This window comes from Erythrolamprus reginae, chromosome 3 (genome assembly GCF_031021105.1).
Source record: "Erythrolamprus reginae isolate rEryReg1 chromosome 3, rEryReg1.hap1, whole genome shotgun sequence".
In the NCBI taxonomy this organism is placed as follows: Eukaryota; Metazoa; Chordata; class Lepidosauria; order Squamata; family Dipsadidae; genus Erythrolamprus; species Erythrolamprus reginae.
In genome coordinates, this window is record NC_091952.1 from 255090363 (window position 1) to 255105703 (window position 15341).

At 44.6% G+C, this 15341-nt stretch overlaps 1 protein-coding gene across 1 annotated transcript in view; it reads left to right on the forward strand.

Moving 5' to 3' along the window:
• Positions 1 to 15341, forward strand: part of ADGRB1 (adhesion G protein-coupled receptor B1) — a 285191-nt gene that overhangs the window by 215776 nt on the left and 54074 nt on the right. Inside the window, exons 20-22 of the mRNA XM_070748372.1 lie at positions 1017 to 1167; positions 13721 to 13790; positions 13994 to 14060. Of these exons, the coding sequence (XP_070604473.1) occupies positions 1017 to 1167; positions 13721 to 13790; positions 13994 to 14060 (288 nt within the window). The remainder of the gene's footprint in view (positions 1 to 1016; positions 1168 to 13720; positions 13791 to 13993; positions 14061 to 15341) is intronic.

The following is a 15341-nucleotide window of genomic DNA, read 5'->3' on the forward strand; positions in this document are numbered from 1 at the left end:
ATGATAATTATATGCAAATATACAAAATATAAAGAAATGTATCAGAAAGGTAATAGAAATGGATTAAGATCTGTTAAACTAGAACAAAACATGTGAGAAATACTGCTTTTACTCCTTATTCTTTTACTTTTTCTTTTCTTTTCTTCTTTTTTATTTCTGGAAAACAATAAAGATACAGTGATACCTTGTCTTACAAACTTAATTGGTTCCGGGATGAGGTTCTTAAGGTGAAAGGTTTGTAAGACGAAACAATGTTTCCCATAGGAATCAATGGAAAAGCGATTAATGCGTGCAAGCCCAAAACTCACCCCTTTTGCTAGCCGAAGTTCCCGTTTTTGTGTTGCTGGGATTCCCCTGAGGCTCCCCCCCATGGGAAACCCCACCTCTGGACTTCTGTGTTTTTGCGATGCTGTGATTTCACTGAGGCTCCCCTCGCTGGGAAACCCCACCTCCGGACTTCCATTGCCAATGAAGTACCCATTTTTGCGCTGCTGTGATTTCACTGAGGCTCCCCTCGCTGGGATGCCCCGCCTCTGGACTTCCGTTGCCAATGAAGTACCCATTTTTGCGCTGCTGGGATTCCCCTGAGGCTCCCCTCCATGGGAAACCCCACCTCCGGACTTCCATTGCCAGCGAAGTGCCCATTTTTGCGCTGCTGGGATTCCCCTGCTGGGATTTCCCTGCAACATCACAAAAACACGGAAGTCCGGAGGTGGGGTTTCCCATGGAGGGGAACCTCAGGGGAATCCCAGCAGTGCAATAATGGGTGCTTCGGTGGCAACGGAAGTCCGGAGGCGGGGCATCCCAGCGGTGGTGGTGGGTTTGTAAGGTGAAAATAGTTTGTAAGAAGAGGCAAAAAAATCTTAAACCCCAGGTTTGTATCTCGAAAAGTTTGTATGACGGGGGCTTTGTAAGACGAGTTATCACTGTACTTTATAAAAAAGAAATCAGTCAGCCAACTCATTCATGTTTTTGTTTTAAGGTTGACCTCCCTCCCTTTTCCTCTCCTCCTTCAGGTGATCTGCACCTTGGTGGCAGCTTTCCTCCACTTTTTCTTCCTCTCCTCCTTCTGCTGGGTGCTGACCGAAGCATGGCAATCGTACATGGCTGTGACAGGCAGGCTACGAAACCGGATCATCCGCAAACGTTTCCTGTGTCTCGGATGGGGTGAGCATCCCCTTGGCTCAGAGAGTTATGAAACAATCTGTCTTTCTTTCTTTCTTTCTTTCTTTCTTTCCTTCATTATTTACTTACATACTTACTTACTTACTTACTTACTTACTTACTTACTTACTTACTTACTTACTTACTTATTTATTGGATTTGTATGCCACCCCTCTCCGCAGACTCGGGGTGGCTAACAACAATGATAAAAAAAGAACATGTAACAATCCAATTTAATAAAACAACTAAAAACCCTTATTATAAAAAACCAAACATACACACAAACATACCATGCATAACTTGTAATGGCCTAGGGGAAGGAATATCCTAACTCCCCCATGCCTGGCGACAAAGGTGGGTCTTGAGTAATTTGTGAAAGACAAGGAGGGTGGGGGCCGTTCTAATCTCTTGGTGGAGTTGATTCCAGAGGGCCGGGGCCGCCACAGAGAAGGCTCTTCTCCTGGGGCCCGCAAAACGACATTGTTTGGTCGACGGGACCCGGAGAAGGCCAACTCTGTGGGACCTTATCGGCCGCTGGGATTTGTGCGGTAGAAGGCGGTCCCTGAGATATTCTGGTCCGGTGCCATGAAGGGTTTTAAAGGTCATGACCAACACTTTGAATTGTGACCGGAAACCAATCGGCAGCCAGTGCAGGCCGCGGAGTGTTGCAGAAATGTGGGCGAATCTAGGAAGCCCCACGATGGTTCTCGCGGCCGCATTCTGAACGATCTGAACTTTCCGAACACTTTTCAAAGGTAGCCCCATGTAGAGAGCGTTGCAGAATGATATAGCCGCCAAAATCTCTCAGGACGTTTTGTGATCTTAGTACAGTGATGGGGAACCTATGGCGCGGGTGCCACAGGTGGCACGCAGAGTCATATCTGCTGGCACATGAGCTGTTGTTCCAGCTCAGCTCCAACATGCATGTGTGTGCCATCCAGCTGATTTTTGGCTCACACAGAAACTCCGGGAGGGCGTTTTGGGCTTCCAGAGAACCTCCAGGGGGATGTGGGAGGATGTTTTTCGTTGGGTATTTTGATTATTATTAGTATTATTTGTATTAGCAGAGTTCAGCTGGCTTAATTTGAAGTAGAGTTAGCCTGGCAAGAAATAACACATGGTTCAGAATCCCATTTGTTAGCAATGAATGAAGATGAAAAAATACAATCTTTACTTACAATTCTGTTGATTCATGCAATTACAGATTGCAGGCAGATAAGCTTATATTCCAGTCCATATTAATAACTTCTGGATGGTCCCATGTGTGAGGATGGCTTTGGATTTCATCTAGGAGCATCTACTCTGCAGAAGTTTATATAGTTTGCAGAGTACCTGCCCCTATTGGTCATCAAAAGGTGACACACTGGTCAGATAATTGCGACCTGACCATAAAGACATGTTTACAAGACAGTGCAAGCATGTAGTAGAGTTGAACCCAACATTTTTATCCTTCCCCAGCTCCAGGGAAACCTTGGAGCTTGGGAAGGGCAAAACACGAGCCTATTGGGCCGACCAGAAGTTAAGAAACAGTCCATTTCTGGCCTTCAGGGGGCCTCCAGGGGGGTGGGGGAAGCTGTAGTTTTATGTATGGTATGTTTGTGTGGATGCTTTTTATATAATGGGGTTTTTAGGCTTTTAATGTAAAATTGTTATTTTAGACTTTAATATTACATTTGTTATTGTATACTGTTTTATCACTGCTGTGAGCCGCCCCGAGTCTACACAGAGGGGCGGCATACAAATCTATTATTGTTATTATTATTATTATTATTATTATTATTATTATTATTATTATTATTATTAATTAGATTTGTATGCCGCCCCTTTCCAAAGACTAATAAATAATAATAATAATAATAATAATAATAATAATAATAGTAATGTTTTTGCCCTCCCCAGACATTGAATTAGGGGTGTGGGCACTCGGGCATGCCAACATTCTTTCGGCACCCAAGGAAAAAAAAATGTTCGCCATCACTGGTCTAGAGGACCTCCAAGGTCCCTTCCAACTCTATTATTATTATTTATTTATTTATTCCAATACATAATACATAGAAGAGAATAGACATGAGGTAATATATATTAAGGAAAAATATAAAATAGAGGAGAAGATATATGAAAGGAAGAAAATATATATGATATAAGAGATAAAGGAAAGACAATTGGACAGGAGATGGAAGGCACACCGGTGCACTTATGTACGCCCCTTACTGACCTCTAAGGAACCTGGAGAGGTCAATTGTGGATAGTCTAAGGGAGAAATGTTGGGGGTTAGGGGTTGACACTATTGAGTCCGGTAATGAGTTCCACGCTTTGACAACTCGGTTACTGAAGTCATATTTTTTACAGTCAAGTTTGTAGCGGTTAATATTAAGTTTGAATCTGTTGCATGCTCCTGTGTTGTTGCGGTTGAAGCTGAAGTAGTCATTGACAGGTAGGACGTTGCAGCATATGATCTTGTGGGCAATACTTAAATCGTGTTTTAGGCGTCGTAGTTCTAAGCTTCCTAGACCCAGGATTGTTAGTCTATTTTCGTAGTATATTCTGTTTCGAGTGGAGGAGTGAAGGGCTGTTCTGGTGAAATATTTTTGGAGGTTTTCAAGGGTGTTGATGTCCAAGATGTGGTATGGGTTCCAGACAGATGAGCTGTATTCTAGGATGGGTCTGGCAAAAGTTTTGTAGGCTCTTGTGAGTAGTGTGAGATTGCCGGAGCAGAAGCTGCGTAGGATCAGGTTAACAACTCTAGAAGCTTTTTGGCAATATTGTTGCAGTGGGCTTTAGCACTTAGGTCATTTGATATTAGTATTCCAAGGTCTTTTACTGAGTATGTGTTGGCTGTGAGAATTTATTTATTCAGTTTATATATGAGGTTAGGATTCTTTTTGCCGATGTGGAGGGTAGAGCATTTGTTGGTTGATATTTGAAGTTGCCAGGTGTTAGACCAATCTGAAACAAAGTCAAGGTCTTTTTGGAGAGTAAATGTGTTGTCCGTGGTGTTGAAAAGTTTTACATCGTCAGCAAAAAGAACACAGTTGCTTGTGATATGATCGCAGAGGTCATTGATGTAGAGAATGAAAAGAGTAGGACCTAGTACGCTGCCCTGGGGAATGCCACTTATGACAGGGACGGGGGTGGAAATGGCACTTCCAGTTTTGACAACTTGTTGCCTATTTGACAGGAATGCAGTAATCCAGCTGTGGAGGAATCCTGAGATGCCGTAGGATTTGAGTTTTAGGAGTAGTTTAGGAGTATTCTGCTATACTCTCCTGAATGTATGAAAGGATACCACAAATTTTGTTATTGTTGACTACCATGGTTTGAGGAGAATTTTTTTTAAAAAACAAGCCTGCAGAAAATTCCTTTCCAACTACAATCGCTAGTGGGACAATCACAACTAGTGGGTCTAACACACAACTGGTTGTGTGTTACACCAAATAGAATTCTGCATTCTGCTTGGTCTAACACACAACCCAGTGAAATCAATGTTTCTCTCCCTCTCTCGAGACTCTCATTGTTTACCGTTGCCTAGTTTTATTGAATGAAAGGATTTTAATTTATTTACTCTTGGTCTTAGCTCGTGTAATCTTGGCTTAATTGACATTTAATATCCTTCAAAGCTCAGCCGGGAAGAAAGACTGCCAGATTCAAGGGTAGTTAATATGCCTCTGGCCACAATCCTTTTATTCGACTTCTCATAGAGCGACATGCTGATAAAGAACTGTATTGTGGATGGGAAACAAAGAAACATAGAAGATTGACAGCAGAAAAAGACCTCATGGTCCATCTAGTCTGCCTTTATACTATTTCCTGTATTTTATCTTAGGATGGATATATGTTTATCCCAGCCCTGTTTAAATTCAGTTACTGTGGATTTACCAACCACGTCTGCTGGACGTTTGTTCCAAGCATCTACTACTCTTTCAATAAAATAATATTTTCTCACGTTGGTTCTGATCTTTCTCGCAACTAACTTCAGATTGTGTCCCCTTGTTCTTGGGTTCACTTTCCTATTAAAAACACTTCCCTCCTGAATCTTATTTAACCCTTTCACATATTTAAATATTTCGATCATGTCCCCCCTTTTCCTTCTGTCCTCCAGACTATGTTTATGTTTATGTTTATTTAGATTTGTATGCCACCCCTCTCCGCAGACTCGGGGCGGCTCACAACAAAGTGGAAACAACAGTATATAACAAATCTAAATTTCTACTAAAACATTTAAAAAAACCCATTTTCTAAACACGCATACATACACACATACCATTCATAAATTGTATATGCCCGGGGGAGATGTCTCAGTTTAACCATGCCTGACGACACAGGTGGGTCTTAAGAAGTTTACGAAAGGCAAGGAGAGTAGGGGCAGTTCTAATCTCCGGGGGGAGTTGGTTCCAGAGGGCCGGGGCCGCCATAGAGAAGGCTCTTCCCCTGGGGCCCGCCAACCGACATTGTTTAGTTGACGGGACCCAGAGAAGGCCCACTCTGTGGGACCTAATCGGTCCATGGGATTCGTGCGGCAGCAGGCGGTCTCGGAGATATTCTGGTCCAGTGCCATGAAGGGCTTTAAAGGTCATAACCAACACTTTGAATTGTGACCGGAAGTTGATCGGCAACCAATGCAGACTGCGGAGTGTTGGTGAAACATGGGCATACCTAGGTAGGCCCATGACTGCTCTCGCAGCTGCATTCTGCACGATCTGAAGTTTCCAAACACTTTTCAAAGGTAGCTCCATGTAGAGAGCATTACAGTAGTCGAACCTCGAGGTGATGAGGGCATGAGTGACTGTGAGCAGTGAGTCCCGGTCCAGATAGGGCCGCAACTGGTGCACCAGGCGAACCTGGGCAAACGCCCCCCTCACCACAGCTGAAAGATGGTTCTCTAATGTGAGCTGTGGATCGAGGAGGACGCCCAAGTTGCGGACCCTCTCCGAGGGGGTCAATAATTCCCCCCCAGGGTAATGGAAGGACAGATGGAATTGTCCTTGGGAGGCAAAACCCACAGCCACTCCATCTTATCCGGGTTGAGTTTGAGTCTGTTGACACCCATCCAGGCCCCAACAGCCTCCAGACACCGGCACATCACTTCCACTGCTTCATTGACTGGACATGGGGTGGAGATGTAAAGCTGGGTATCATCAGCGTACTGATGATACCTCACCCCATGCCCTTGGATGATCTCACCCAGCGGTTTCATGTAGATATTGAATAGCAGGGGGGAGAGGACCGACCCCTGAGGCACCCCACAAGGGAGAGACCTCGGAGTCGACCTCTGACTCCCCACTAACATTGACTGCGACCGACCGGAGAGGTAGGAGGAGAACCACTGGAGAACAGTGCCTCCCACCCCCAATCCCCCCAGCCGGTGCAGAAGGATACCATGGTCGATGGTATCGAAAGCCGCTGAGAGGTCAAGAAGCACCAGGACAGAGGATAAACCCCTGTCCCGGGCCTGCCAGAGATCATCCATCAACGCGACCAAAGCAGTTTCCGTGCTGTAACCGGGCCTGAAACCCGACTGCTGGGGACCTAGATAATCGGCTTCTTCCAAGGATCGTTGGAGCTGGAGTGCCACCACCTTCTCGACAACCTTCCCCATAAAGGGAAGGTTGGAGACTGGCCGGTAGTTATTAAGTACGGCTGGGTCCAGGGAAGGCTTCTTGAGGAGGGGGCGCACGAGCGCTTCTTTATAGAGTGTTGGAAAAACTCCCCTCCCCAAGGAAGCGTTGGTAATCTCCTGGACCCAGCTCCGTGTCACCTCCCTGCTAGCCGAGACCAGCCAGGAGGGACACGGATCCAGTAAACTGGTGGCGGAACTCACAGCTCCAATGGCTTTGTCCACTTCATCAGGTGTCACCAGATCAAACTCTTCCCAGACAGGTGGACAAGTACGGGCCCCAGTCACCTCAACTGACTCGTTGTCAGCCGACTCTGTTTTCCAATTGGAGTCGAGGTCCGCCCGGATCTGAGCGATTTTATCAGCGAAAAACGCGTTAAAGTCCTCGGCACTACTCTGTAAGGGGTCCCCATCTCCCCTCTGATTAAGAAAGGAACGGGTCACCCTAAACAGAGCGGCCAGGAGGGATTCCGCTGATGCAATCAAGGCGGCATGATACGCGCATCTTGCCGCCTTGAGCGCCACTTTGTAAGTCTTAATAAAAGCTCTTACAAGTGTTCGATCGGATTCAGACTTACTCTTCCTCCATTGCTTCTCTAGACGTCTCTTCTGGCGTTTCAACTCCCGGAGCTCCTCGTTGAACCATGGAGCTCTATGGGGTCTAGCGCCACGGAGAGGTCGCAAAGGCACAATCCGATCAAGAGCCTCCACTGCAGCCTTGTTCCAGGCTTCCGCAAGAGACTCCGCCGAACTGTGGACGAGTGCATCTGGAATAACCCCAAGCGCTGTCTGAAAGCCCTCTGGGTCCATCAGGCGTCTGGGGCGGAACATCTTAATTGGTTCCGCCTCCCTGCGGGGAAGGATTGGAGCCAGGAAGTCAAGCCGTAGTAGAAAATGGTCTGACCATGACAAAGGCAACACTTCTAAGCCCCTTAGTCTCAGACCATTACTCAATTGCTCGGAGAGGAATACCATGTCAGGTGCGTGTCCTCCCTCGTGAGTCGGACCCTGAACTACTTGAGTCAGGTCCATGGCTGTCATGGTGGCCATGAACTCCTGTGCCAACCCAGAGGTTTCGCCGAGTGACGGCAGGTTGAAGTCCCCCAAGACAATAAGTCTGGGGAACTCTACCGCCAGCCCGGCTACCTCCTCGAGTAGCACAGGCAGGGCTTTTGACAGGCAGCTGGGAGGCAGGTACATGAGAAATAAGCCCACCTGAACCCCTAAGTCCAACTTCATCAAGAGAGACTCGCAACCTGCAATCTCTGGAGCAATGAGTCTACGTAGACAAAAACTCTCCCTGGCTACAATAGCCACTCCCCCCCTTCCCTGGGGTCGAGGTTGATGCCATATCTGAAACCTGCTGGGCAGATTTCAGAGAGAGGAACTCCTCCCTCCGGGCCCAGCCAGGTTTCAGTAATACATGCCAGGTCAGCCTCCTCATCCAGGATCAAATCCCGGATGAGGAGAGCTTTATTTACCACCGACCTGGCATTGAGCAGCAGCAACCTGAGCCCAGGGCCAGAATTACACTCATCACCAGTGTCCAAGGTTGGGCTCACGGAGCCAGAACAAGGGATCATTATTAAGCAATGGTCCCTCATTCCCCTGGAACGGCTAACTCCGTGGCCCCCGTCATATCTGCCTCTCCCCAGCAGTACCGGGATATTCCGACCCTCTGCCACCCCAGAGATCGATGCCCCTTCCCCTCCCACCTCTCGAGCGTCAGGTGGGCCAAATCTATCATTCATACTATTACCAATCAGCTCATCCATACTGTGACCCCACCCACCCCAACCCTCCCAATCATACCAATCATTCGTCTCATGCCCGATGTTACATACATCCCAATCATCCATTAGTTAAGAAACCCCCAATAGTTAAAAAGTATTAAATTAATAGAATAGTTAATAGTCAGATTGAGTTCATGAAGTCTTTCCTGATACGTTTTATACTTAAGACCTTCCACCATTTTTGTAGCCCGTCTTTGGACCTGTTCAATTTTATCAATATCTTTTTGTAGGTGAGGTCTCCAGAACTGAACACAATATTCCAAATGGGGTCTCACCAGCGCTCTATACAGCGGGATCACAATCTCCCTCTTCCTGCTTGTTATACCTTTAGGTATGCAGCCAAGCATTCTACTTGGCTGCATGGCTAGAGGTATAACTCTAGGAAGAAATTAGGAAGAAATTAAAGGCATCAGACAAGAAAAATGGCCATTTTTATTCCTGAAATGTCTCTTGCAGAACCTGGTTCTAAACAAGTTTGGGGTTGTTTTTTGCGGGGGATGCGTTCCAAGACCACCCATGAAAAATGAATTTCCGTAAAGTAGAGGAAAGATATTTTTTATGTATTTAACGAGTATTTGGACTTTTAAAACCCACCCTTTGCATTAAACAGTCATTCTCTAATATTTCTCAGCTGGAACTACATGTGATATCCTACCAATTTATTTAATAGAGTACAACAGTACTGTAGAAGAATTTTATGAATTTCTAATGGATTTAAAATTTCTAATGGATTCAATGGATTTAAGCCCCCTTTGAAAACCCGTGAAGTAGCGAATCTGTGAAAGATGAACCGTGAAGTAGCGAGAGATTACTGTACTGTATATACATACATACATACATACATACATACATACATACATACATACATAAATACTTACATACTTACACACACACACACACACACACACATATATATATATCTTTGTGTGTGTGTGTGAATAGTATAGTATAGCTTAGTTTAGCTTAGCGTAACATAGCATAGCATAGCATAGTATAGTATATTCTTTGAGCTGGATTGTTTGCTAGAAGATGGTGTTTCAATCTTACTGGTTATTCACTAAGTTGGGTGTGTGTGTGTAGTACAGTGATCCCTCGATTAGCGCGGGGGTTACGTTCCAAGACCTCCCGCGCTAATCGATTTTCCGCGTTATAGTGGTGCGGAAGTAAAAACACCATCTGCGCATGCGCACCCTTTTTTTCATGGCCGCACATGCACAGATGGTGGAGTTTGCATGTGGGCGGCGGGGAAGACCCAGGGAAGGTTCTTTCGGCTGCCCAACAGCTGATCTGCTCCGCAGCGCGGAAGCAGCGAGGAGCCGAAGATGGGGTTTCCCCGTTGCCCAGGCAAAGGGGAAACCCCATCTTCGGCTCCTCGCTGCTGCCGCGCTGCGGAGCGGATCAGGTGTTGGGCGGCCGAAGGAACCTTCCCTGGGTCTTCCCGCCGCCCAGGCAAAGGGGAAACCCCAAGATCACTTGCCGCTTGCCGTATTGCAGCTTGGAGCCTTGCTTTGCCTCCTTCGCTGCAATACGGCAAGCGGCAAGCGGCAAGCGATCTTGGGGTTTCCCCTTTGCCTGGGCGGCGCTGGGGCCATGCGGAGCCGCTCATCTAGGGGGGCGTGGACCGGCAAGGTGCCCTCCGCTCTCTCTCTTTCTCTCCCTGTTACCGGTGTGGTATAAGAGAGAGAAAGAGAGAGAAAGGAGGGCGACTTGCCAGTCCACGCCCCCCTGGATGAGCGGCCCCGCATGGCCCCAGCGCCGGACTCCGCCGTTGCCTCCGCCCTTGTTCGGCTCTGCAGCTGAGAGGCCACGTCCACCCCCTCCTCGGTGTCCCCGGCACCCAGCATCCCCACGCCGCCTCCACCTCCCGGTAATGTGCCCGACCTCTGCCTCTCTCTTTCTCTCTCATATACTACGCTGGCAACAGGGAGAGAAAGAGAGAGAGCGGAGGGCGACTTGCCAGTCCACGCCCCCCTGGATGAACAGCCTCGCATGGCCCCAGCGCCCCCCTGGATGAACAGCCTCGCATGGCCCCAGCGCCCCCCTGGATGAACAGCCTCGCATGGCCCCAGCGCCGGGCTCCGCTGTTGCCTCCGCCCCCATTCGGCTCTGCAGCTGAGAGGCAGTAGCTACGTTCACTCCTTTGTCCTCCCCAGCACCTAGTGTCCGGCCCCACGCCACCTCCAGCTCCCGGTAACACACCCGACCTCTACTTGCAGGAACGGGTGGTGGGGCGGCGCAAAGGGGCAAATGTTTCTGTGCAAGGTGGTCGCACAAGCAGCTTAGAAGGAACAATAACGGCGCGGCCACCTCGCCGCTGACACAGCCCTTCCCGGCAGAGCCCTCCCCAACAGCTCCCGCCGCCAGCGCAAAAAAGAAAAGAAAAAAAATCCCCAAAAGAGGCAGGCACAAAGCGGGGGCACAAGGGGAGCTGCCCGGCAGAGGTTGCTTTTTTTCTTCTCGTGGGCAAGTGGAGGGGGGGAGAGAGAAGGGGGGAAGAGAGTGTGAGAGAGGAAGAAAGAGAGAGAGAAATGATAGAAAAAAGGGGAGAAAAAAAGAGAAATGAGAAAATGATTGAAGCAGAGAATGACAGGAAAGAAAGAGAAAGAGACAGAGAAGTGACTCTTGGTGATGACGTATGACGTCATCGGGTGGGAAAAACCGTGGTATAGCAAAAAAACCGTGGAGTATTTTTTAATTAATATTTTTTGAAAAACCATGTTATAGCGTTTCGCACTAATCGAGACCGCGCTAATCGAGGGATCACTGTACTGCTGTTGTGGATGATTTTGCTAATTCTGGCTCTTCTTAATGTCACAAAAAGTGGGAATATTCTTCAACCATAATTTCAATCTGAAAATTGTGAGGATCCTAAGCCAAGCCAAATAAAAAAACAAACAAACCATTAGGTGAATTCCTGGAAGTTTTGGACCACAGACAAATCAACCATCAGCAGTCAGATAGAGATAAACCACATTTACACACCATTGTAAGGAGACAATTTAAAAAAAAAAACAAGAAGGAGGCAAACAACAAGAACACATCATCTCTGTCAGCTAACATCCAGATAAACAGAGATTAGCCCCAGACAAACTATCAAGTAAAAAACAACAACAACAACACAAGAACACCCTAATTAAGAGCCTTTCAAGGAAAAAAACCCATACAGTGTTCCCTCGATTTTCGCGGGTTCGAACTTCGCGAAACGTCTATACCACGGTTTTTCAAAAATATTAATTAAGAAATACTTTGCGGGTTTTTTCCCCTATACCACGATTTTTCCGGCCCGATGACATTATACGTCATCGCCAAACTTTCATCCACCTTTAATAAATATTTTTTTTAATAAACTTTAATAAATAAACATGGTGAGTAATAATCTAAATGGTTGCTAAGGGAATGGGAAATGGTAATTTAGGGGTTTAAAGTGTTAAGGGAAGGCTTGTGACACTGTTCATAGCCAAAAATAGTGTATTTACTTCCGCATCTCTACTTCGCGGAAATTCGACTTTCGCGGCCTTGGAACGCATCCCCCACGAAAAGCGAGGGAACACTGTATTTCTAAAAATCCTCCTACTGGCAGGACGAGCTCGTGTATGTAAACAGATAGGAAACACCATACTCTCCAGCACTGATGCTATCATATAGCTGGGTGAATAAATATCTGCAAGCAAACGACTAAGGTCAGAGAGCACCAAGGATACTATAACTTTAAAAATTCCATGCACATGCCCCAGAATGGTTAAAAAAAGTCAAGATACCTAACATTTCAAGCCCTTTTTTCACTCCCTTTCCACTGTATAAAGTCTTTGAATTATCCCAAAGCTGATTGTTCTTGAAATTAACTAATTATAGTGGGAATCCTTATGCTTTTGTCATTTAAGGCAGCTTTGCTAATTCGGCACAAATCTATTTTCAAAATAATTATAATTCCTGCAATCTCCAGACAGTGCGAATCAGTGCTATGTTGACTGAAAATCCCACAGTTCATAATCCTAACATCTGTTCGTGATTTGTAGCTGCTGTGTTTTCTGTTTTATTTTACAATGGAAGGGTTTAACATTTTCCAATGTTCTTTATGTTGTAAGTCCCCCAGAGTCGTTGGATACGAGACGGGAGGCAAATAGACTTTAAAAATAAAACACAGCACTGTACAACACAATAAAAAAATAAAATAAAGTGAAACGAAATAAAAAATATTACAATAATAAACTAAAATAATAAACTAATCAAAAACAAAACAAAATAAAATAAAAATAATAATGTAAAATAAAATAATAAACTGAACTAATACAAAACAAAACAAGACAATAAAAATAATAAACTAAAATAACAAAATAAAATAAATAAAAAATAAAAATGTAAAATAAAATAATAAAATAAAAATAAAATAAAAATAATATAAAACCTAAAACCTAAAACCTAAAACCTAAAAAAATATAAAATAAAATAAAATAAAGGTAGACCTCGACTTACAACTGTGGTGAGATCATCCAAGGGCATGGGGTGAGGTATCATCAGGTGGGTTAAATGAGGACCCAGTGTTGGGGGTGATATGCTGACTCTGTAAACCACTTAGAGAGGACTGTGAAAGCACTATGAAGCAGTATATAAGTCTAAATGCTATTGCTATGGCTAAAATTCTTTTCTGCTTTAACAAATCTTGATGCAACTATCTGTCTGTCTGTCTGTCTGTCTGTCTGTCTCTCTGTCTGTCTGTCTGTCTATCTATCTATCGTCTGTCTGTCTATCTATCTATCTATCTATCTATCTATCTATCTATCATCTATCTATCGTCTGTCTGTCTGTCTGTCTATCTGTCTATCTGTCTGTCTATCTATCTATCTATCTATCTATCTATCTATCTATCTATCTATCTATCGTCTATCTATCCCATCCATCTATCTATCTATCTATCTATCTATCTATCTATCTATCTATCTATCTATCGTTTATCTACTCCATCTATCTCTCTATATCTATCTATCTATCTATCTATCTATCTATCTCTATCTATCTCTCTCTCTCTCTATCTCTCTATCTCTCTATCTCTACCTCTATCTCTATCTCTAGCTATCTGTCTATCTGTCTATTATCTATCTTTCTATATATTTAAATTGTGTCTCATGATGTTTTAACTGATTCTCTTTAGGTCTCCCTGCCTTGGTGGTTGCAATCTCTGTGGGATTTACTAAAGCCAAGGGCTACGGCACTGGGAACTAGTGAGTAAGCAATCCCTCCTTTCCCTTTCTGTCCAGCAATAGGAGTAATTCAGATTTGACACTGGGTACCGTTGCCGTTGAGGAAATAATCGCTTATTCTCTAGCCAGTCTTCTCCACATTGCATCTCGGGAGAAAAACTCACGAGTTCCATCGTTTTTCTTTTCATGTGCTAAATTCTCTTTTTTTTTTCTTCCTTGCCTAGCTGTTGGCTCTCTTTGGAGGGAGGACTGCTCTACGCCTTTGTGGGACCAGCGGCCGCTGTGGTTTTGGTATACGACATCCTCCCCCTTCTGAATATTTCCCCTCCCTCTTATCTATGTCTTGCACATTCCTGAAAAACATTACAAAGCCCAGGCTCTAGGACAGGGGTCGGCAACCCACGGCTCTGGAGCTGCATGTGGTTCTTTCATTCCTCTGCTGCGGCTCCCTTCGCTCAAAATATGCGTCACAATTTCCAATGTTGTCATGCAATTTATTGAGATTTTTTGACCCCCAGTAGACCAACCGTGGATAAATCCAAGAAAATAAAAATTTCAGAAGAAAAACAGAACATTTAATTCAACTGCATATTCTAGTGGCCGCTCAGGAAATATCTGGGCACGGGAAGAGTTTTGTGGCTCCCGTCATTTTCTTTTCTGTGCGAAATTTGGTCCAAGTGGCTCTTTGAGTGTTTAAGGTTGCCGACCCCTGCTCTATGAACTTTGTTTACTTCTTCCGAACTAGGCCCACGTGGAATGTACAAGTCCTTAAACCAAGGCCATTTTTTAAAAAAAAAATCTGGATTAATCCAATATCAATATCAATATCAACTTTATTTGATTAGTCAATCGACCATATCAAAGCAAGGAAAAGGACCACATCGGTCGTCATAAAACTGTGACTGGTTAAAATACAATAAAATTGGCTAAAATAGAGGGAATTTGAATAAATAATAAGTTAAAATGCAGTATAATATGCTAAAATTGAGTAGTAAAACATGAGAATATAACTCGTGCAAAGGATTATATTAAACAAATCTAAAATACTGATATAAAGATTTGAGCAGTTAGATTCTATGGTCAAATATGGACGATTCCACCAAGTACCATATTTTGAGAGAACATGCATTTGCGGTGCACCAGAAATAGAAGACATTGCACATGTGCTACTCAATTGTAAACTATACTCCTCAGTAAGACCTCAGTATTCACAGCCCCTACTTGACAAAATCATACATTGGGACTGTAATAAACAATTATCATATTTTCTTCAGGGTACAAATATATATGTAGTTTCTAGAACTGCTAGGTTTATAGTCAGGGCTGTTCAGATGAGAATACGTTTTATAGAACATATTGGATTAATCCAGAATGGGGAATACAGTGGATAAATTTGAAAAGTTTGTTGTTGTTGTTTAAGTAGGGTGGGTTAAGAGAAAGAGTGCAGAGAAGAGCAACAAAGATTATTAGGGGACTAGAGGCTAAACTATATGGTGAATGATTGAAGGAACAGGGAATCTACTCCAAGGACGAGGGCAGAAGTGGACTTCAAAATTTTTAGCGAGAGGTTCT